The sequence below is a fragment of the Alternaria novae-zelandiae genome (assembly GCF_023758075.1).
Source record: "Alternaria novae-zelandiae strain BMP 2774 chromosome Unknown scaffold_18, whole genome shotgun sequence".
Classification (NCBI taxonomy): domain Eukaryota; kingdom Fungi; phylum Ascomycota; class Dothideomycetes; order Pleosporales; family Pleosporaceae; genus Alternaria; species Alternaria novae-zelandiae.
This window is the reverse complement of record NW_026056978.1, coordinates 578,834-599,075: the sequence shown is the minus strand read 5'-3', so window position 1 is coordinate 599,075 and position 20,242 is coordinate 578,834. Positions and strand designations below refer to the sequence as shown.

Below are 20,242 nucleotides of genomic sequence, written 5' to 3'. Positions count from 1 at the left end.
ATACAGAGTCAGATGCACTGCAGACGCTCTCGAGTGCGACGCTCTCCGCATGGGGGGTATTGAATCGCCGTCGCTTTCGAGCTGGAGCAGCTAATTCGTCGACAACGATCTCTGGAAGACGTGTGAGCATACTGTAAACCGTCTGAAGATACGAAAGAAGACGTCTCGCAGATCACCATGTTGGAGAGTGGAAGTCAGAAAGGTTACTGTGGGTGCATGACTGCGGCAAGCCATTGCAAGCCACTGGGGCTGAGTGTGTCTGCCTACGAGGCTGTACAAGCGTGCCCAGGTGTTGTCAACGTTGAGCGTGCCGCTACAAGCTGCCCTCCGTTACTCCCTTATTGAAAATACCATCGATATGTTCGCAAAGTAGCGAACGCGTTGTGGTCGAAGCATCTTTCCCCTGCCCCAGATTTCGTCGCGTGTCCGTGACGCGCGCACGGTCCCACTTCGTCATGGCGGCCCCTTCCGCTCAAGCCCGCGTCACGATCCAAGACGCGTTCGAGCGGTTTGCATCCACCGTCACGTCCGACGACCAACGACAATTCCATGTCACGCAGCTCAAAGATGTCCGAGAGGCAGCGATACAGATCGAGCAAGAGCTCCGCGGTCGGCGGATGCAAAGGAATATGGCTCGGCTGGATCCATTCCTTCGGGGAATGGAGCATTACTCCAAGGTAGTTGAGGTGCTGTGCAACGGCACGCCTTTTCTACCTTGGGTCTGGGCACCAGTAAAGATGATGCTTATGGTGAGTAGTCGCATGTATAGACAGTGGCTGGATTGTTTACTGTAAAGACAGATCACGGCCGATTCTATCAGTGCCTTCGAAAAGTTGATAGAAGCCTACGGCAAAATTGGGGACATAGTCTCTCGCCTTGATCGTCTTGGCGTTGCACTTGTCAACGATCACAACTTTCAGAACGTGCTAGCCCTAGTATATTCTGACATTGTAGAGTTTCATCGTCGAGCTTACAAGTTTGTGAAGAGGAAATGTAAGTACACTAGCAGCCTGCCACTATGTTGTTCTCACTAGCTATAGCATGGTCTATATTCTTCGGTTCCACGTGGGCTGGCTTTGAATCACGATTCAATGGGATACTGCAGAGTCTGGCGTATCACAGCGAGCTAGCCGACAAGGAGGCTGCTGCAGCGGACATCGCTGAATCCATCCGACGTGGCAAAGCCGACAATGACAAATGGGAGCAACAAGAGCGCGAGTGGGCTGCAGTGAGTGCGGAATATTACATTCAGTAGATATGAGCCACGGGCTGACTGTACACACCATATTCAGGTCAAGGTTCAAACAGTCCTCGCGTGGTTGGGAACGACCGATGTTCTCCCAGCCGAATCTCTCGACCGGCGCATCCAACATTACTTGCCAGGCAGCTGCGATTGGTTCATACAACACGAAGCCACTGAGCAGTGGCTGGGAGATAGCGCAAAGAATCCCTTTTTTTGGCTTTGCGGAAAACCCGGGGCAGGTATGTCAAAGTACCGCCGTGGCTACTCACTTGCTGACCTCTGTGAAGGGAAGTCTACCATATGTTCTGTGCTTGTGCAACACACCGAGGCGAACGCCATCCATGTTATCTACTACTTTTGTAGTTTTCTTGGAAGCCAATCCGATGGTCTAAGCCGTCTCCTGCGATCCCTTATCTCGCAAGTGATTCAAAAACACCAGGATCTCGCCACCTACGTCCATGATGTCTACTTCAAATCACACCCAGTACCCACGAAGAAAGCATTACTGACTCTTCTTACTGAACTTCTTCAAGGGTTGGGATCCGTGCGGCTTATCGTAGACGGCATCGATGAATGGGCTGAACGAGATCAAACGGAGCTTCTCAAGGATCTTTCGCAGATGATATCAACCGACCAGTCCTCCCATGTCTGCAAGATCATGATCGCCAGTCGAGAGACTATGGTCATTTCGCGACGCAAGAAGGACAAATCGTCAATAATGATATCCCTCAGCAAGGGCGACGAGAGTTCTGCCGTCACTAATGCGATTGCCAATTTTGTCGATAAAAGACTTTCCGATCTTCCTGAGCACTTGGAAGAGCTTGACCCTGATTCCTCGATTATGGCTCATGTCAAGAAGACTCTGCTTGAGAAGTCTCAAGGTACGTCCTACCCAACTTGCTGAATCAACATTCATGTTTTAACACTCATACAGGGATGTTTCTCTGGGTGAACCTCGTGCTGGAATCACTCAAAACGGTGTATACCCCTGAGGTGCTACGTACAATCGTTGACAATCTTCCTCCTGATCTAGAGGACCTTTACGAGCACATCGTGACACGTCTCTGCCGTGTTCCAGGCACCCAGATTTATGGAGGCGTTCCGCGTATCATGAGCTGGATCTGTTTCGCACGAAGGCCTTTGCACAAGTCGGAGCTACTGCACGCCATATCTATGTTTCCAGACGACATGAGCCCCCAGATGCGAAGTATACCTGTCGCCTCTATACTTCACCACTGTAAGCCACTAATCGAGGAACTACCGGATTCGACAATAGTACCAGTTCACTTCTCGGTGACAGAGTAAGTCAACCGATGAGCAAGAGTCATACGGTCTAACGATTATGCAGATATTTCCTAAAGGCTCCAACCTCCCGAATTGTTCCAGCAGTCGATGCTGCACTAGACACATCGTCCGCCTGCGCCATCGTCATTGCGCGCGGTCTGGAACTCGTACGCTTGGGAAATAATTCTACAGACTACCTTGCTCTCATCGCGAGTGGTAACTATAGGCTTTTACCATACGCGATAGAATTTTGGATTGAACACTGCTCGCAATACGCATCAAAGCGGGGAACCCTTGGCCTGGGTCGATCACTTCAGCACCATCTAGCGAGAATGCACGAAGGACACGAAAGTTGTCTGCATGCACTCGGACGTACCATAACCCAGACCAACTCACCGGGCGAAATCAACCATAGCCAGGCCGATGAACCCCTCAGACACTTTTTCAATATGCCCATCTACGGATTGATGGCCGACGTACTGGAGTTCAGGCGATTAGTCGGCCAGCTCGATGGCGACAACAGTTCAGGTAGGTTCGAACTGGATCGTTCACCTCCGTGTATCTCACAAAGCTCATTCTAGATATCGTGACTTACGTACTCAACAACGACCGAACGCTCTTCAGCAGACTCGCCCACGTGTATGAGAGCGCTGTCGTGTATCTCTTAGCGCAACACGAGGTACAAGGTATCGCGCCAGCCACACTTCGGGCGTTTCAGGAATCATATGCCTCCACCGCTTTCCGATGCCGCTTTCCACACTGTGAAAGGCTATCGCAGGGCTTTGCCACTGAGCAACTCCGGGTGGAGCACGAGAATGTTCACATTCAACGCGTGTATTGTCAGACAGCGTCATGCCCATACTACCGCATTGGCTTTGGGAAGACAGCCGCACTCAAGGCGCATAAGCGTAAACATCATGGCCAGTCAAATGTTTTACTCATACCTGCAAAGGTACGACGCACTGCAGTTGATGAGGAGGCTCAGCCTGTTCCTCCTTCCGACCAAGCCATAGACAACGGGGGTCCTCCTTTTGCCGATGTAAGTGCACTTCACAACATTCAGCTGTGTATATATACTAATTTTAGCACTAGCTTCATAACCTTCTTGGTCTGAACTCTGGCGACAATGATGAAACACTTGAAAACTTCGATTTCGACAAGTGGCTTGAAACAGGCAATAACAACGGCACTTTTGGGAACTCAACAAGCGACTACGATGAGACATTTGAAAACTTCGAATTCGACAGGTTAGTTCCTTGAAACAGGCAAATTCAACCACACCTTTGGGAACTCAATCAACGACTACGATTTCCCAAATCCCACGGAGGTGTAGCCACTCGACACGGCGTCGGATCCCAACCCAAGCAGATCTCCTAGTCATTTCGAGACGATTCAGTATCCACGTACATAATGTCCACGGCACACGTCGTACCCACCATTCCCAGATGCCCACGCCATTCATGATCAGCCCTCACCTGCTGACAAACGCCGCCCAGCGACTGGCGGCACGCAGTACCGAGGCACGTGAGGGCATTCGACTTCAAGGCGCCTACAGGTCGCTATTATCAATGGGACGCGGAATTACATCGCTCTTACGCAAGCGGAAGATTCTTCATAGAATAATGGTGTATATATACATTCCAGCTAAAGCTACCTATCCACCCATTTCATCTTTCCATGCTCATTCATATGCCATCGTAAATACTCGTTTCCAGTAAACCCTTCGTCGCATCCACTACATTAACCCCATACAGAAGCCTAGCCACTATAAGAAGATAGCTACTAGCCATTGTCTTCGTTTGAAACTCCATTGCCCATGACGCACCATTCATGTGGAAATAAGAAGAAAAACGCACGAACGCCCACTTGCAAAGAAAGAAAAAAACGGAAATAATAGGAAATTGGAGGAAAAGGCACATGCCCGTGCCATGCCGTGCCGTAATGTGCTGTGTACGCCCGTAATTGATCATGTCAAGCCGAAGCTTTGAGAGACTTTTATGTATATGCCGTTTGAAAGATGGGAGGGATTAGGGTCGATGTCGTGGAGAAACATGGACCCTGTATGCAAGTTGCGCCGGGAACGCTGAGAATTTTCCAACCTTTTTCTTGAAAGTGAGTGATGTAGGGGAAGAATGTCGTAGAGATATCGCTCGTGGGGTGGCTGCTGGTGCTGGATCGGCTCTGGGCATCCGGCGTAGTTCCTTGCGACACTGATACGTCGCATTGGACTCATCCATCGCCTCAAGCGTTCCCGCCCCAAGCACCCGCACCCGTCTCCTTGCCGAGTGCAGAACTACCAGCAGTCCGATGACCGCCAACAGGGGCCAGGTTCGGGCTGCCCTTACCACCACTACCCCAAGACAGACCACTCAACCGCTTGTTGCTGTTGCTAGAGGTAGTCGAAGCGCCGTCCCTGCTCTTGTTCAGATCATCCTCCTCTTCCATGCTGAACAGACCCTGTTCTTCCTCGATCCTCTCACGGTTGATACTGCTGCTGCTTACAGCGCGATCGATACCGAGACGGCCACTGGAGCTACCGATGCTGGATGCGGAGGTGACGCGGTTGATACCGGGGTGGACGGGGTTGCTGGTGATGCCGCTTTCGTCGCGGGCTGATATGCGGGTGCGCGAGAGTTGCTGGCTGATCATGGACATCGAAGCTTGGCGCGGAGGTGAGGCGAGGTATGGGCTCATGTCGCCTGTGGTGGGTCGGTTCATAGCGCGTAGGGAGGGGCTGGCTCCTGGGTGGAGGCTTGAGTTGCGGAGGGGTGAGCCGACGTGTCCGAAGGCTGACTGGCCTGGTAGTGAGCCTGATTCGAATCCTCCATCGTAAGTCGGGCCTCGAGGCTTGGCCCACATGGACTGGAATCTCGAGGGAGAAGCTGTGGCTGCTGATGGCGATCCGTACTTGAGGTCTGACGCTGTTGGCGAGACTCCGAACCTAGACTGCGAGGTGCGGTTGTCGCTCTCGCCCTGGTCGCGCGAGAAGCGGCGCATCTTCTCCTGTGGTGTCAGAAGATCGCTCAGCGAATTGGGCAGCAGGTCCTCCTCGAATTTGCCAATCATGTCCGTCTCATCCCATTCCTCGTCCTTGTATGTCGGTCGCGCGCCTACACTCGACGACATGATGCCTCGAGAGCGGTTCGCGGCAAGCTCAGAATGTAACATCCTCCGTCCAACTGGCTGCTCTACCGACTCTGGTGGAGACGACCCCAGCCCTGCAATGCCCCTCCGCAGACCTTCTCCAAACGCGGAGTCGTGTAGGTTTCGAAGCGCGGGCGAATCGGCTTGGTACGAGGACGGCGGGGAGTTTGCGAGGAACTTGGCGGGCACTGAAGATGCAATGGGGCCGTATCGCGCCATGGTCGAGACACCCTGGCTATCAAAAGACGCAGGAAGTCCTACATCCATCACGCTCAAGCCCTTTTGTGTCGGCGATATCGGGAGTCGGCCGTTCTCGTTTGGCGGTGAGCCATAGTTGGAGCCTGGGTGGGAAGAGAAGGTGGTGTCGATGGTCGGAATCATGTCGTACTGATTCTTCTGGTTCGCGTACTCGTCGGGCATGGCATACGGGTACCCTGGCTGCATACCACCCATGTGCGCCTGCATGGTAAGCAGCGAGCTATTCATGGGCATCTCCTGGTGGTGGGGAATGTTCATGCGGCTGAAGTGATTACCGGCGTTTCCGCGGTTCACGACATGGCCGTTGGGGAGGATGTGGGCGAGGGCGCATTTCTGGCCGAACTTGCAGTTTCCCTGGGTACTGATTAACGATGATTCACCTCCTCCCGCACATGTCTTACCTTGGTGAAGTACTTGCAGGGCGCCCGCTCCGTCAGCGGCTCGTCGGAGTGCAGGAAGGGACACGCCTTGCCAGCCTGACACGCGCCTTGCCGGTAGAACTTGCAGGGGACGTGTGAGGTGTTCTTGTTGTTTGGTGGGCTGCGCGGGCCGGCGAAGCCCATCTCGCGCAAGTTTGCCCTATGCTCGTGGCCGTTGGCGCGCCCGCCCGGCACCGCCATGGGCCCATGGCCATTCGCGCCCGCCATTGCGCCGTTGGAGTGCTGGGGCCTGAGGTCGCGCGAGGCACGTCTGGCTATCTGCGGCGGGGGGTTCGACGACTGAGACTGAGGCGCGGTGGGCGGGTTGAGCTGATGGGAGAAGGGCCCGTGGTGTTGGAGATGCTGTGGTGGGGGCTCTTGGTGGGGTGGCTTGTCTCGGACGTCTGAGGGAAAATTGGTCGGCGCAAAGGTAGCCATAGCTCTGCAAATTGTGGTAGCGGGCCTCGGGCCTGGGTCGGCGGTCTACCTTCGGCGGAGCAGTGAGAGAATTTCCCTCTGAGCAGCAAAAGCCGAGAAAGAGACTGCTATCACCTGCACCCGTGAAGAGGTCAAGCTTGCCGCGCAAACGCTAGTATCTACGCGGTAAAGGCAGATGCGGCACGTCGCTTGAGGCGGGAACAGGACATGCGACAATCGAAGACGGGAAGACGAATGAGAGCTGCAGCGAGGTTTGGAGAAGGAAGAAAAAGGAAATTCAAAGCTATGCTGGAGAATGATACGCCGGCTATATCGATATGCGCGCACCGCGTGGAGCTGCAGCCTCAGCGGTTCGCGCGTGACATGGAAATCCGACGGCGCCGCGTGACGCCATAACAGGACCCTGGACGTCGACGAGGGAAGTCGCCGTGGAGAGCTTGCACCCACGCTACGCGTCGTTCCTTCCGTGGCTGGCTGCCGACGCGTCTTCGACTCCCCTCCAGCTCACATGGCACCCCCCCGTCTGAAACACCTTGGAACACATCTCGGACAACCATTGCCGTGCACGGCGTGACCGGCCAATCGACGCGGTTGGAGACCTCACGCCTCATTGCAGCGCGAAGGTGTAGCCGTCACCTGAGGCTTCATCACGGTCATCTGCAGGAAGAGTGGCGCATTTGATGTGGACTAACTGTATTCAACTCTCGTCTAGATATACTGCTCACCAAGATATACTATGCTAATCTTATCATCGCCATCTCTGACAACATATCATATACCCGATGAACTGACTTCAACCTCGCCACACCCTAGATCCACACTAGCTGTGTCCTATCCGTAGTATACCCGCCGAACAGGTGTTGTTGTACCATTCCATCTGCAGATCATCCATCATGTGCACTTGCGGTATACCCAGGTTGTATGTGTAAGCATTGAACTGAATACCCGAGAGCGCGCGGAAGTCATCGTTGAAGAAGATCTGAGTGAGGCGGCAGTTGATGTAGCCCCAGCATGCCGGGATAGTCGCGTTTTGTTCTGCGACTAGCACTTCCTGTTGGAGAGTGGTGTCGTAGCGATAGCCCGATATGCGCAATGTACAGGGTGTGAGGCCGTTGAGGGCACAGCCGAAGTGAGCGGAGTACGCGTTGAACCAGTACGCGTTGACTGAAGCTCGTGGTCCGGCACCCAGTTCGCCAGGAAGCATCGTGCCTGCAAATGGCGTGTTGGGAAGGAGCCGCCCGGTCAGAGGCAGGAACATGGCGATGTTTGGCTGGGAAATTGCGGGGTATGGCTCCCACATGTCAGGTACGTATGTGTATCCGTTGCCGTAGAAGAGGTGGTGGTAGGGGTTCTTCATGCCGCTGGCGACGAGCAGTATAGTGTTGTCATCATCGCCGGTGACCGTGTCATCGAACGTCAGCGTGAAGTTGCCCGACTCGCCGCACGATGAAGGCCCTGGTGCATCGGGAATAGCCACGGTTGTTGTCGCAAGTATCGCTGTCTCTAGCGTTGGGGTGGGCACGACAACAGTGATTGGAATATCCTGCCGCTTCCCTAGTGATGTCGTGCCTTCATCCTCGTCTTCGAATACTGTCGTCACTACCGTCTTGAAACGTCTGGATCGGGATGAGAATATCTCGAAAGATGGCAGAGCAGAGATCGGTGTCTGGCGTTCAGTCCGTGTTGTCAAAGGTAGAGTTTGCAGATCTGACGGCTCTGGTCCAGTGACCGTGGGGTATATTCCAGTCCAGTACGACACGGTCGTTGAGATGTTGGGTGACGGGAAGACGAAGCTAATTGCGACATCCCCATACGATATCACCTTCGTCATAGCCCGAGCGCTAAACATAGACGTGGCGTTAAAGCCTGGAGGAGCAGACGACGTCGCTAGCGGAGAGGTACTTGTCGTCAACGTCAATGTAGAAGTCAGAGTACTTTGCGAAACTGGGATAGAGCTTGATAGTGAGCTGGACGCGGTGCTGGCGGTCAGACTGGAAGTCAAGTTGCTTTGCGAAATGAAAACAGAGCTTGACGGTGACCTGGACACACTGGTGGCGGTCGGAATAGAAGCCGAAGTGCTTTGCGAAAGTGGCGCAGAACTCGATAGTAACCCAGACGAGGTGGTGGCGGTCAGACTCGAAGTCAAAGTGCTTTGTGAAATTGAAACTGAGATCGATCGTGAACTGGACGAGGTAGTAGCAGATGTAAGGCTTATGCTACCACCGGACGACGAAGAGCTACTAGCCAAAGAGCTAGAGCCAACTGAAGAGCTCGTCATCGTGCTAGAACTCAACAGCGTAGAAGAGCTAGAGGTCATGTTGAAGCTCAGCGTCGACGACGAGTTTGTAATGGGGAACAGCGTGGCAAAGCCGGTGGAGGTACTTGGGCTGAGTATACTAGTCAAAGGCTGACTCGAGGAGCTCAACGACAATGTAGGGCTGGATGTACTGCTTGGAGCGGATGATGGAGCTGAAGTCGGCAAAATCCCCGGTGTCGAAACGGAACTCCCGATCGAGGACGTCAAGGAGGGCGAGGAAGTGGAACCTGTCGATGGCACAACGGAGGAGCTACCTACACTGGTGGGAAGAGTAGATGAGCCGAAGCTGCTTGGCGAGAGAGGGGCAGATGTAGATAGGGATTGACTAAGACCCGTTGGCGATGGTATTGCAGAACTGCCGATACTGCTCGTCAGGCTTATGGAGGTACTTGACGATATGTCGGCGGAAAGAGTCGGTCCTGAAGTGGGACCAGGCAGAGACACGGTAAAGCCATCGCTCTGTGTGGATGGGAAAACGAAAGAGCCTCCAGTAGTTGTTGATGTAGAACGACCGGGAGTAGCCGATCCACCGGATGGACCCAGAGACGTTGTAAGTGTACTTGAAGCCGTTGGTACGTTCGAACCAGTTGGAAGCGCCGAAGGTGTTCCGCCAGGCGTGCTTGGGAGTATGCTTGAGCTCAGAGCCGGGAGGAGGTTTGACGAGACGACTGATGAGGGGATAGTATTCGATATCGGAGAGACCGTAGATGGCGAAATGATTGTAGACAGCATAGAAACGGAAGTAGACAACGCGGTACTGGATATGGCAACACTCGTTGAAACAGGATACGACGGATACGGTCTCTGTGGTTGATTGATAGGCCGAGGTAAGCTCGATGTCTCAGACGATGCTGGGCCCGACGAAGGTGAACTTACAGACGACGAGACCAAAGGACCCGACAGAGACAGCCCAGACGTAGTCGATCCCAACGTCGGAGACACAACAGCAGTACCAGAAGAAGGTATACCAGTCAGCCCCACCGAAGACACAATCGGCGTAACATCCACCGATCTAGTAGGCAACGTACTGAATCGAGTAGGCGGCGCAATACTGTCCAGCCACTCCGTCGTACTATTCACAACCGAAAAGTAGTACGTGCCTTTCGCGGGATTGGTCGGCGACGCACCAACGAGCGAGATGGTAATGATCGGTCCAGGGACAGTGACATAGACGATGCTGCAGTTGCTATCTACGGCTTGAGCCGAGACACCGGGTATTGCGTTGAGCAGTATGTCCAAGGCAACGTAGCCACCGGCCACGACTATACCGACGAAGGCTAGTGTTAACATGAGGTCCTTGGAGATTTGCTTGTCGGTCCAGCGTATCCGAGTCAGAGCGACGAAGAAGTGGTAGATCCACTGTATTGTGCGACATGGCCACCAGTTGCGAGGCTTGAAGCCCCATCGAGGTCGGACTGCGGTGGTAGCTTTAGGTTTGGATTCCTGCTTTGGACCTTCCCATGTGCTTGAGATGACCGAGTCTCGTTTGTCTTTTGCGCCCTTTCCGCGTATTACCGGAGGAGCGGGCGATGAACCGGGGGAAGAGCTGGATGGAGTTGTATCCTTGAGCGAGGTGATGGTAGGAACACAGAGCGTTTTCCCTGGGGGTTCTGTTGGAAGCTGGCGACGATCAGATGTATTGCTAGTGGATCTGGTTATAACCGCCCCGTGAGAAGATGTCCATGTCGAAGGGGTGCTTGAGCTATTCGTGTCGCTTGTGGAGGCCTTGTCTTTCCTTGACTTGTCCTTGCTGCGGATCTTGTTCTTGCCCATGATGAGAGAGGAAATGTTGCTGCTATGATGCACTTGCGAAGATGTTGCTGATAGGCTGTTGTGCAATGATTGTGGTGCAAGAGGTATCCAAAAGTGCTGTTGTGGTGATGGAGGATAGTCGTACGAGGTGGGTGTATAAGACCGGGTGCGTGGGGAGTGTACCTGCCATGGTTGCGGTGAAAATAGAGTAAGCATAGACGATGGTTCGATAGACGGAGTGAGGACGATGCGACAAGTTTGCAAAATAGTTGGAAAGCGAGATGAATATTTGTTGACCGTCCTCGGCTCGGGAGTTCGCAGCAGTTGCGATCCAGCATGTAAGAACCCGCGCTTGACTGATCCCTCGCAGTTGACGCAGCTTGCTCATCACTGGAGGGAAGAGGTGAGGCAAACATTTGCGCTGCTTCTTCGAAGATACGTTAAAGTTCTTGTGTGCGAAATGTGCAGTACTCTCGGTCAAAACTCCCAGCCGCCAGATTGGTTCGGAAACACTAGTGATTTGGCGTCCTCTAACGTCGACGCTTCCAAAATTAAGCTCTTATCTCCCACATTCTGATATGTCCAGCTTCGTTGGCGACTGCTAGCTGTGCGAGACTGCCTTCTCTCTCCTCCTCTTCGCTCGGCCTTCCCCATGCGACTGCTGTGATTCTGCCGAGCGGTGTCTTCTCGGTAGGCCAATTCTTAAAGACGGTTGCCGATGGAAGGTGCACCAGCCTCATTGCGTTGTTCTTCCATTGACTCGCCATGGCAAGTACTTGACCGTCCGCGGTGAATGTGAGATGCGAAATCGGCGTCGTCAAGTTCTGCAAGTCGCGTATCGGCTTCGGGGCCTTGGGGATGCCGCCGTTCGAATCGTCTTTGGTGGCCTTGACCGAAGGATCGTTCTCGCTCCATGCTCGCCGGTCGTATACGTTGACCACGCCACTTGAGCTGCCAATGGCCACCCATCGATCGCCGCCTATCCAGCTTTCACGTCCGCTCTTGCCACCGAGTGCGATGACTGTAGTACCCACAGCGCCCTCGTCATTCCACCGTCCTATGACGCCTCCCTCGACGCTCCATTCTGTGATCTCTCCGTTCTTGCCCGCAATGCTCATACCAGTGCCGTCGCCCCACCATGCGAAGTCAGCAACACCGCCTCTTGACTCCACCCGCACCTGTGTCGCCCACTGCAGTGTCCTTGCATCCAGAATGTTGATAACACCGCCACCTTTTCTCGAGGAGCCCCGAAGAGCCATGTATTTGCCGTTCGGTGAGAGGGAGAAATTCTCCATTGTCCGTTGTTCATGCTGGTGACCGTATACACGCGACACCTTCTCCACTCTACCGGTCGCAATATTCCAGACGTGGAAGTAGCGTCGTCGCGCGCTGAGGAAGATGCGCGAGTCCGAAGGTGAAGGATGGAACGCTGTTGTGACGAGAGGAGTCTTTTTGATGTGCAGGGATGTGAGGAGAGGGTTCGGGTTCGGCGGGTTGGGATTGACGTGGTGAAGGTATAGTGTTGAGCTAGGACCGGAGGAGAGGAGCAGCGGGTATGCAGGATGGAAGGAGAGAGACGTGATGGCAGACTGTAGTGGCTGTCAGTAAGAGAATTCTATACAATGGCGTCGCAATACTCACCGGGCCAGCCTTAGCGACGTCTTTCAGTCGCTGAATGTCAATGGTGCCTGCTTGCACCTTCCTCCGCTTGGCCACGCTTCGTGAGGTTTGTGACAGGATATCCGCATCCTTGAGTAGCTTGGCCAATGGCTGTGTAGACAGATCCTCTTCGTCCACGTCCATGTCGCTCGCAGACTCATCGCCACTCTCGTCGTCATCCATATCCCGTCGGCGCTTCTTGTTGGCTTTGCCTGTCGCATGTGCCGCCCACTTTGGCGTCGGGTATAGCCTCTGGTACTGCTTCCGTAACCGCCGCGCATATTCCTTGCCGTTGACCATGTCGTCATCCGCCGTCTCTCGCAGCTTCCTCAGTTGCGGCACCGACGCCAAGCTGACTACAAGCCTCTCGTCATCGCTGTCTTCCCAGGCGGGCTTGCCATCATCCTCATCTGATTCTGCTGCCTTTGCAGCCACAGAGCCGGCAGGCGCAGCGACTGGGCCGGCATCGAAGAAGAAGAGGTCCTGGTCTGCCACAGCGTCGAGGTCGGCCTCTTCTGGTCCGGATTCGTCTGATGAGTCGCCGTACGCATTCGCGGTAGGATCGAGCGAGAAATTCTCCAGACCCTGACGGAAGCCTTCAGAGTCGCCAAAGATCATGCGCTCCAGCTCTTCTTCCTCAGCATCCTTCGGCAAGACAGGCTTTTCCTGCTTCTTCTCCGTCTGGATGTCTATGCTCTCGTCCTCGCTTTCCTCGTCGTGAGCTCCGTTGTCTCCAACTTCCTCCTCGGAGCCGAACCCCTCAAAGTCATCGTCCTGTGGTTCCTTCACCGGCTGCAGTGCGCCTGCATTTGCATCGTCGTCTGAGCCCTCGAGTTCGGACTGGAATCGCGCAGGATCTTTCGCCTTCTCGGGAGCATAGCGCTGGTGACCACCGGACTTGTGTGGAATAGTCTTTGCGGGCGCCATTGTGGTTTATCGTGAATGTGCTGGGAAGAGCTGCGGCGCGCGATCGCAAAACTGAGGGAGAAATTGTTGCAGGGATGGCCCTGGTACGCGGCAGCATTAGGCGAGCCTCCGCAGTCAGCACCTCGCAGCACCACCACCCACAGTACTCAGTATGTAACACAACAACACCATAGTAATACGTCTAAACTTGACATGGAACAGCGTGAGTAAATAGTCAAGAACCACATATCTTGGCAGATGGTACGCCGAGTAGACGTCTCGCTGTAAACGAATAATTGAGTTCTAAATCATTAGCTGCTCCCCCGCAGGAAACCACCTCCAGGGCTGCCCAGGTGCATCACCCATTGAGGGCCACGTGACATGGCAAGTGTGTCAGTCCTTTTACATGTAGGGCGTAGAACGACAGATACACCATTCTTTGGTGGGTAACAAGGCTCATATCGTACCTCCAACTCCCTTCGCTTCGGACTTCTATTGGTTGACTACTCCGATTCCGACAGGCATGCCGGGCGACGCCAAACGCGGAAGGTATGACTCTGCCCTAGGCAGACACATCAGTACATAAGTACACGCAGATTTCTTGATTTGCTTCTCAGTACCACTACCCACGTTTCACTGTCGAGTAGTGTCTTTCGTCTCTGTCCCACAAAGTCTTCCAACCATCAACATGCCAGACCCGAACCTCACAGTCTCGCTTCTCAAGCCCGAAGAAGCAGAGCAATACATGCGCATACGACACGAAGTCTTCCGACCCACCGTCAATAAGATTCTCTACGCCCGCGGCGAGCCATCTCAGGAGACCCTCGACAAAGTCACAGAAGACATCCGCGATGGCATAACCAACAAGGGCATACTCTATGTCAAGTGCGTCGACACCTCAACCGGTGAGATGATTGCAGGCGCACGTTGGCGCTACGTCAAGCCCAACGAAGCAGGCGCGAAAGAACGTACTTGGGAAGAAGTCGATGCCGGTCTCACCGTCCCACCACCATACGAAGAAAGTGACCCGGATATATTCGCGGAACTCTTCAGATTGTTCAACTCGAACAAGCGGGAGATTCTGGGGAGGAGACCGTACTTTGTCTTAGACACACTGGTTACATTGCCGCAACATGGAAGGAGGGGAGCGGGAAGTATGCTAGTGCGATGGGGTTGCGAGAAGGCGGATGAGGTTGGTGTTGAGGCGTTCCTTGAAGCGAGTCCCATGGGTGCGCCCGTGTATGCGAGGCATGGGTTCCAGGCTGTGAAGACCGTGGAATTGGATTTGAGGAGGTGGAGTGGGGAGGATAAGATGGATTTTATTGTAAGTCTTTTATTGTCTGGCATTCTTCAGAAGCGGGGCTAACGATGTGAATGATAGCTCATGTTGCGTCCCGCAAAGCAGCAAACATAATGATTTGGATCACATTAATCGCAAGTATCTTACTGCTTAACATGGAGAGGGTGCAGGCCATGGATAGGAAACGTTGTGACTATTCGTTGTCAATTTCACTCATTTCACTAACTCCTGCCGATCGATACACTGCACGTGAATGGCACTATAACACGAAGCCTTCGACATAGCTACTAGCACCAGGCTACAACTTATCAAAGTACCCCACAACTCGCTATCTTTCAGCCTCACTTAAACTGCAATGGCATCCTCTCAGCCGATCTACGGCATCACAGCCTCACTAAAAACCTACAAAACAGAAGACGTCGCATCGCCCAACCCAGAAGACGAATGCTACGTATGCATGCGGCCATTCAACGCCGTCGACAACAAAGACGACCCGAACGAGTTCCCATGCAAGGCCATAAGACTATTACCCTGCGGCCACCTCATCGGCAGCGAGTGTCTAAAGATCACGACCCTAAAGCTCAACATGACGAACTGCTCCCTCTGCTCAGCCCCTCTCGCCGTAACATACGGAAGCCCGACGAACTACATCATGTGCCGTCTCTTGTCGAATTGCTACACCCAAGCACTAGTCGACCACGCACTGCTCGTTGGATCTGTACTCGCGAGCCCGCAAGTCGCCAACATACCCCTGCTAGGACGGTTACACACACAAAATGACGAACAGAAGATGGCTCTACTTTCATATGCCTTCTTCGCACGAGAATTGACATGGACAGACGGGTTCACTTTCTGGCTGTACTACATGAAGCTGGTGTTCGTGTCTTTGTTGGGGTTGAGCTTGCTTTTCTTCTCGATAGGGCTTCTGATCGGGCTGGATGACTTCTATGGCGCTCCCATTGAGATGGCATTTCTCTCCGCTCTAATGAGTACGGATTGCAGGGCTCATCTGTCTAAGACCGCAATGCGTATGGTCGTCCAGACTCTATGGATCGGGATCGACATGATTGGGCAGGTCGCTATTAGACGACATCCAGAGCATCTGAACAAGCTCGTGCTCATGAGGGCTGCCGCGTGGCTTCGGGAGGCTATGGTAATCTTCGAATGGGACGCTTGTCTCTTTATTGGCAGAGGCTTGCTCCTGACGAAGACGTTGGAGTTTGTCGTAATGACTGGTGTCGTCACGATGCTTGTTTCGTATGGGTTGAGGCGAGGAGGGAAGATGTTCAGGTGTGCCTGGGGGTTGTTGGTCACGGCGGTGCTGATCTATTTGACGAATGGGCTTCGCATGATTACCATCGGCCGACTGACGATTTCTATCGGCGAAATTCCGCAGGCGTAGCTGAGGTAGTCGCGATGACGTCACAATGGTATCTAAACGCGGCGATGTCTTTCGCTGTCAAGACTGACCTTCTGACACTCACGGTCCTGCTGGAACTATTGAAGTTGTATCAGCGAGAAGATATGACACATATCCTTGTACTCAGATTGTGTGACTTCATTCTCAGCCCTAAAAGCCCTAAAAGCCTTCAAGCAAGTAACTGTCTTAAGACTACTACTTTGCTGGCAATCGACGGACAGTTTTTCCTTTAATAGGTCTATGGAAACTACAATAGCCTGAACTCACAACACGTGCATGCGCGTCATCGACGCGGGTGCGCACATCGCCGCGCTCTCCATCCCTGCAAAGTTTACCTAGGTACTAGAGGCGAGCTGATCTCTCCAGCGCCACATGTTTGTCTTGTGTCATCTGCACGCTCATCATCACCATCACAGATTAATGAGCGGAAAGTGATCGCTGCCTGCTCTCCGCAGGCAATTCGATTATCGCCGTGGTAACGACATCGGTTTAACGCGTGAAGCTGGGATGAGACCGGCTGCGCGAGCGACTCCCCGCCCGCTCTAGGCGACAGTAAACAGCGGTACCAAACAATCTGCGACCAGCAATACCTTTCCATGTGAGCTCGTAGCTCTCGTGACGCATCTGGTCACACATCGCCCGCTGTCAGTACCCGTGTTGATTAACAACCCTCTGACCCTAGATCACATCAAAGCCATGGATCTCCCAACTGAAGCGACCACCATCCGCAAGGTCGTCCCCAAGACGCCGCATGTCAAAGCATCTCAGGTCTTCGACAAAGAAAACCACGCTCCTCCAACACCATTCAAGCCCAAGATCAAAGAAACCAAGCTTGCACTCAATGACGAGACCTCAGACTTCACCATCATCTGCGAAGGCCAGCATTTCATCACTCATAAGAGCATTCTGGAAGCTTCGTCGCCGTACTTTGCGCGCATGTTCCGCTTCAACGGTAGTGTGAGTATTGTCAACCATATTGACATACCTGCCGTGCTAAACCACTGCAGGAGAACAATGACAAAGAAGTACAGATACCCGACGTCGACACGGTTACCATGAAGAACATCCTAGACTACATGTACACATCCACCTACCAGTTCCCCGGCGGCGAGACCGTCCACCCCACAGCCTACTGCAACCACAGCACCTACGCCCTGTTGCACGGTCCCCCGACCGCTCCCCAGATCTTCAAGCGCAAATGCCCATGTGCCGGCAAGACGCTGTCTGCTTCGCACCTCCTCAAGCACGTACGCATCTATACGGTTGCCGACTACTTCGACATGATTGACTTGAAAGCCTTTGCACGACAGGGCGTCATGGACGTTTTGCATGTGTACTGGCAGTATGAGGGACTGGATCTGGCTGATGCGCTGGAAGAGGCGTTTACATCTACGCTGGATGACGACAAGGGGATTAGGGATGTGCTTGTTGATGCGATGAAGATGCATCCAGGACTGGTGGTTGATGAGGGTGATGTAGAGGAGTGGTTGGAGGATCATCCTGAGGTGAAAGCGAGGGTTAACTGGGACTGAAGAGAGGGTCGTGATGCCCGACTGAGGTTACTAGATCGCGCGGGTGTTGAGGCAAGAGATGGAGCGGACTGCTAGTGAGTGTGCAGCAGTGTCTAGTAGAGTGACATTGCTTAGTAGTCCCGATGAATTTATACCGGCACCATCTTTAGAATCGGTCACTTTTGACCTCCAACTACGAGCTTGCAACGATCGGCTACACCAGATGTAAGCTACTGAAGCTTGATACCCCGCTGACGTAACGTCCGAGGTCCAAGAGCAAGTGGAATACCTATCAACACGTCAGCGCACGAATCAACAACACTTCAAACCCATCAACTTACCAGTACCATTCATCCCACACCCATCCACAAAACACGTACTCGCCGTATGAATATACCTAATCCTCCCCCCTTCAACGCGAAACATATGACTATCTGGCGTCCCCTCGGTATTCCTCGTGCGATCCAGCCCCGTAAAGCCCATGAAAATGTCCACAACACCCATCACCTCATCAACAACATACTTGCGATTGGTCATGGGGACATGTTCAGGCAGCCCACCGATATCGCACGTATTCGCAGACAGATTTCCACGGCCGGTATACGCGCCGCCTTCGAGACGCGCGCAGGGCGTGCCGAAGGGGACGTGGACTGTGACGTCGTTGCAGCGGTCGGCGTAGGCTTCGCCGGCTGCTTTGATAGTCTCGCGGGTGTCGCGGCTGGATTCTGGGATGGGGCTCCAGGTTTCTTGGCTGTTCCAGTAGGAGGTGCCGGTTGCGTTGAAGGCCCAGTCGCCTGCGTCGGTTACGATGCTGTCGATCAGGTTTACGTTGCCTTCGGGGTCTAGAGTCATCTGCGTGTGTATGACGTATGGATGTTTAGTGTCAGTCACGATGAGCTCGGTCATTGTCTTGCATTGTGTGGTATCGAGGATGGAGCGATGGGTGTCAATGGTTAGACCGGAGGCTGGTACGCCGTTTAGGAGTGAGGCGGTTTGGTTGTTTTCGAAGTATTTCATCGTGTAGGCGATGTTTTCGAAGCGGTCGTGTTGGCCGGTTGCCATTAGGTCGACGTAGGAATCTACGGTGTTTTGGAGATATTCGCGGGTGCAGTCGAAGGCCATGGTGGACGTCGCCATCGAAGCCAGGGTAAAGAGAAAAGCCATGATGGTTGTAGCAATCGTGGTGTGTCGACAACGAGAGTTCACTGGCCTTTAAAGCATCTGATGTCCAGTATCGTCGCAGACTGTAGAATTTCGAATGAGATATATTCCCGCGTTCCTGGATCCTATGAACGAATAGTAGTGATGCATGGGCGTATGGTACTCTTAGCCATATTGATGAAGGGTGTGGGGCACTCCGGCATTGAGCATTCATCGCCTGAGTCTCGCGCAACCCCACACGATCGTTGTTCGAATATATTGAATTCTTCTGCAATCGCTGAGACACGTTCAGAATGCTCCAAATGATGTTGCAGCGAGATCGCAGACGCGCCGTCCAGCGTCGCAAGCCATTATTCATGACTTATCTTCACAGCTCTTGCTTCCTGACATCCGGCAGGTGGTAGCAATTCCTCAGTCGGCAGGCAACCCACGAAGCTTCGCAGACATTCTTGCAATGCTCTTCATCCCAGTCGTCCAGGTAGTCCCACAATGTGTTCATCGATGCAGCCTGTGTAACGTCAGTACACGACCATCTCGATGCGGCCATTGGAAGATACATACTATTTCTTGTGGTGATGGCTTGCGAGATACGTAGTCGGTGTCCAATTCGGAATCGGCTTGCACTGACTGCGGCGAGCTGTGCTGCTGGTCTTCAGCTAGAAGCGCGAACGCGTAATAGACGCTGTATATCAGCAGAGACGAGAGGACGAGTACCAGCAGAATATGCGCGACTCGAAAGAGCAGCTTCATCGCAGGTTGCGCGGCGGTCTCGGCTCAGTCAGGCTGCTGTGGATTGTTCCTGGTGGGATCTCATGAACCACGAGATGGTTGGGTGGCCGAGCGCGCTAGCGCGCTTCCCGCTCTCAGGCCCTGCCACGCGTCTTCGCAGCACTTCCTTCTTTCACCCTCCCAACACTTTCATCGCAAATAACAATCACACAGCAAGCGTATCGCGAAGCAAACTGTTATTCACGCGAATATCGCCAGATTCCAGCCATGATCGCGTCCACACTTACAACGTCGCCACACGCGCGTTCCGCTTCGACGCGTCCAGAATCTGCTACATCTCCAAACACTACCTGATAATTTCCTATACATGACCGGAGTTGATATACTGATCTGCGGAGCTGACTGCACATATTTGAGAAGGCGAACACAAGAACATATACCTTCATCCGTCTGGTTTGGAACTCTGCTAACAATGCAACAATGGGAACCGATCCGGTAATAAGTATCATTCACTTTATAGAGCGGGTGAAAGTTGTTCTATACCGACAATTGTTTCCAACCGGATGTGTTTTCACTCGACACTCGACAGGTGCCGAAGCAGAGCACGAACCAATCGAGCCTCCACGACTGTTCCTGCTGGGAACTTCTCTGTCTATATAATGCAGCGCTCTCTTGGTCTTATATCAACTACAGCCGTTCTG

General features: G+C 53.4%; 9 protein-coding genes across 9 annotated transcripts; 3 read left to right on the top strand and 6 right to left on the bottom strand.

Annotated features, from left to right (window-relative positions):
• Nucleotides 1–455: 455 nt before the first annotated feature.
• J4E88_008282 (uncharacterized protein) lies at nucleotides 456–3,619 on the top strand (the record flags this gene model as incomplete). The annotated part of the gene is made up of 10 exons (XM_049401893.1): nucleotides 456–749; nucleotides 801–993; nucleotides 1,041–1,228; nucleotides 1,293–2,124; nucleotides 2,178–2,480; nucleotides 2,526–2,544; nucleotides 2,592–2,694; nucleotides 2,914–3,055; nucleotides 3,496–3,566; nucleotides 3,614–3,619. 10 exons carry the CDS (start codon nucleotides 456–458, stop codon nucleotides 3,617–3,619), a joined length of 2,151 nt encoding a protein of 716 aa, XP_049252431.1.
• A 1,149-nt stretch (nucleotides 3,620–4,768) lies between these two features.
• Nucleotides 4,769–6,786, bottom strand: J4E88_008281 (uncharacterized protein; the record flags this gene model as incomplete). The annotated part of the gene is made up of 2 exons (XM_049401892.1): nucleotides 4,769–6,283; nucleotides 6,331–6,786. 2 exons carry the CDS (start codon nucleotides 6,784–6,786, stop codon nucleotides 4,769–4,771), a joined length of 1,971 nt encoding a protein of 656 aa, XP_049252430.1.
• An 820-nt stretch (nucleotides 6,787–7,606) lies between these two features.
• J4E88_008280 (uncharacterized protein) lies at nucleotides 7,607–8,635 on the bottom strand (the record flags this gene model as incomplete). The annotated part of the gene is made up of 1 exon (XM_049401891.1): nucleotides 7,607–8,635. One exon carries the CDS (start codon nucleotides 8,633–8,635, stop codon nucleotides 7,607–7,609), a length of 1,029 nt encoding a protein of 342 aa, XP_049252429.1.
• Nucleotides 8,636–9,182: 547 nt separating this feature from the next.
• J4E88_008279 (uncharacterized protein) lies at nucleotides 9,183–10,876 on the bottom strand (the record flags this gene model as incomplete). Its single annotated transcript, XM_049401890.1, has 3 exons — nucleotides 9,183–9,330; nucleotides 9,436–9,935; nucleotides 9,980–10,876. The coding sequence occupies 3 exons, from the start codon at nucleotides 10,874–10,876 to the stop codon at nucleotides 9,183–9,185; spliced, it is 1,545 nt and encodes a 514-aa protein (XP_049252428.1).
• Nucleotides 10,877–11,406: 530 nt separating this feature from the next.
• On the bottom strand, nucleotides 11,407–13,441 carry J4E88_008278 (uncharacterized protein; the record flags this gene model as incomplete). The annotated part of the gene is made up of 2 exons (XM_049401889.1): nucleotides 11,407–12,444; nucleotides 12,497–13,441. The coding sequence occupies 2 exons, from the start codon at nucleotides 13,439–13,441 to the stop codon at nucleotides 11,407–11,409; spliced, it is 1,983 nt and encodes a 660-aa protein (XP_049252427.1).
• A 667-nt stretch (nucleotides 13,442–14,108) lies between these two features.
• J4E88_008277 (uncharacterized protein) lies at nucleotides 14,109–16,122 on the top strand (the record flags this gene model as incomplete). The annotated part of the gene is made up of 2 exons (XM_049401888.1): nucleotides 14,109–14,744; nucleotides 15,091–16,122. 2 exons carry the CDS (start codon nucleotides 14,109–14,111, stop codon nucleotides 16,120–16,122), a joined length of 1,668 nt encoding a protein of 555 aa, XP_049252426.1.
• A 294-nt stretch (nucleotides 16,123–16,416) lies between these two features.
• Nucleotides 16,417–17,672, top strand: J4E88_008276 (uncharacterized protein; the record flags this gene model as incomplete). The annotated part of the gene is made up of 3 exons (XM_049401887.1): nucleotides 16,417–16,422; nucleotides 16,687–17,097; nucleotides 17,148–17,672. 3 exons carry the CDS (start codon nucleotides 16,417–16,419, stop codon nucleotides 17,670–17,672), a joined length of 942 nt encoding a protein of 313 aa, XP_049252425.1.
• Nucleotides 17,673–17,881: 209 nt separating this feature from the next.
• Nucleotides 17,882–18,815, bottom strand: J4E88_008275 (uncharacterized protein; the record flags this gene model as incomplete). Its single annotated transcript, XM_049401886.1, has 2 exons — nucleotides 17,882–17,940; nucleotides 18,032–18,815. The coding sequence occupies 2 exons, from the start codon at nucleotides 18,813–18,815 to the stop codon at nucleotides 17,882–17,884; spliced, it is 843 nt and encodes a 280-aa protein (XP_049252424.1).
• Nucleotides 18,816–19,179: 364 nt separating this feature from the next.
• J4E88_008274 (uncharacterized protein) lies at nucleotides 19,180–19,562 on the bottom strand (the record flags this gene model as incomplete). The annotated part of the gene is made up of 2 exons (XM_049401885.1): nucleotides 19,180–19,320; nucleotides 19,374–19,562. 2 exons carry the CDS (start codon nucleotides 19,560–19,562, stop codon nucleotides 19,180–19,182), a joined length of 330 nt encoding a protein of 109 aa, XP_049252423.1.
• Between the last annotated feature and the right edge of the window lie 680 nt (nucleotides 19,563–20,242).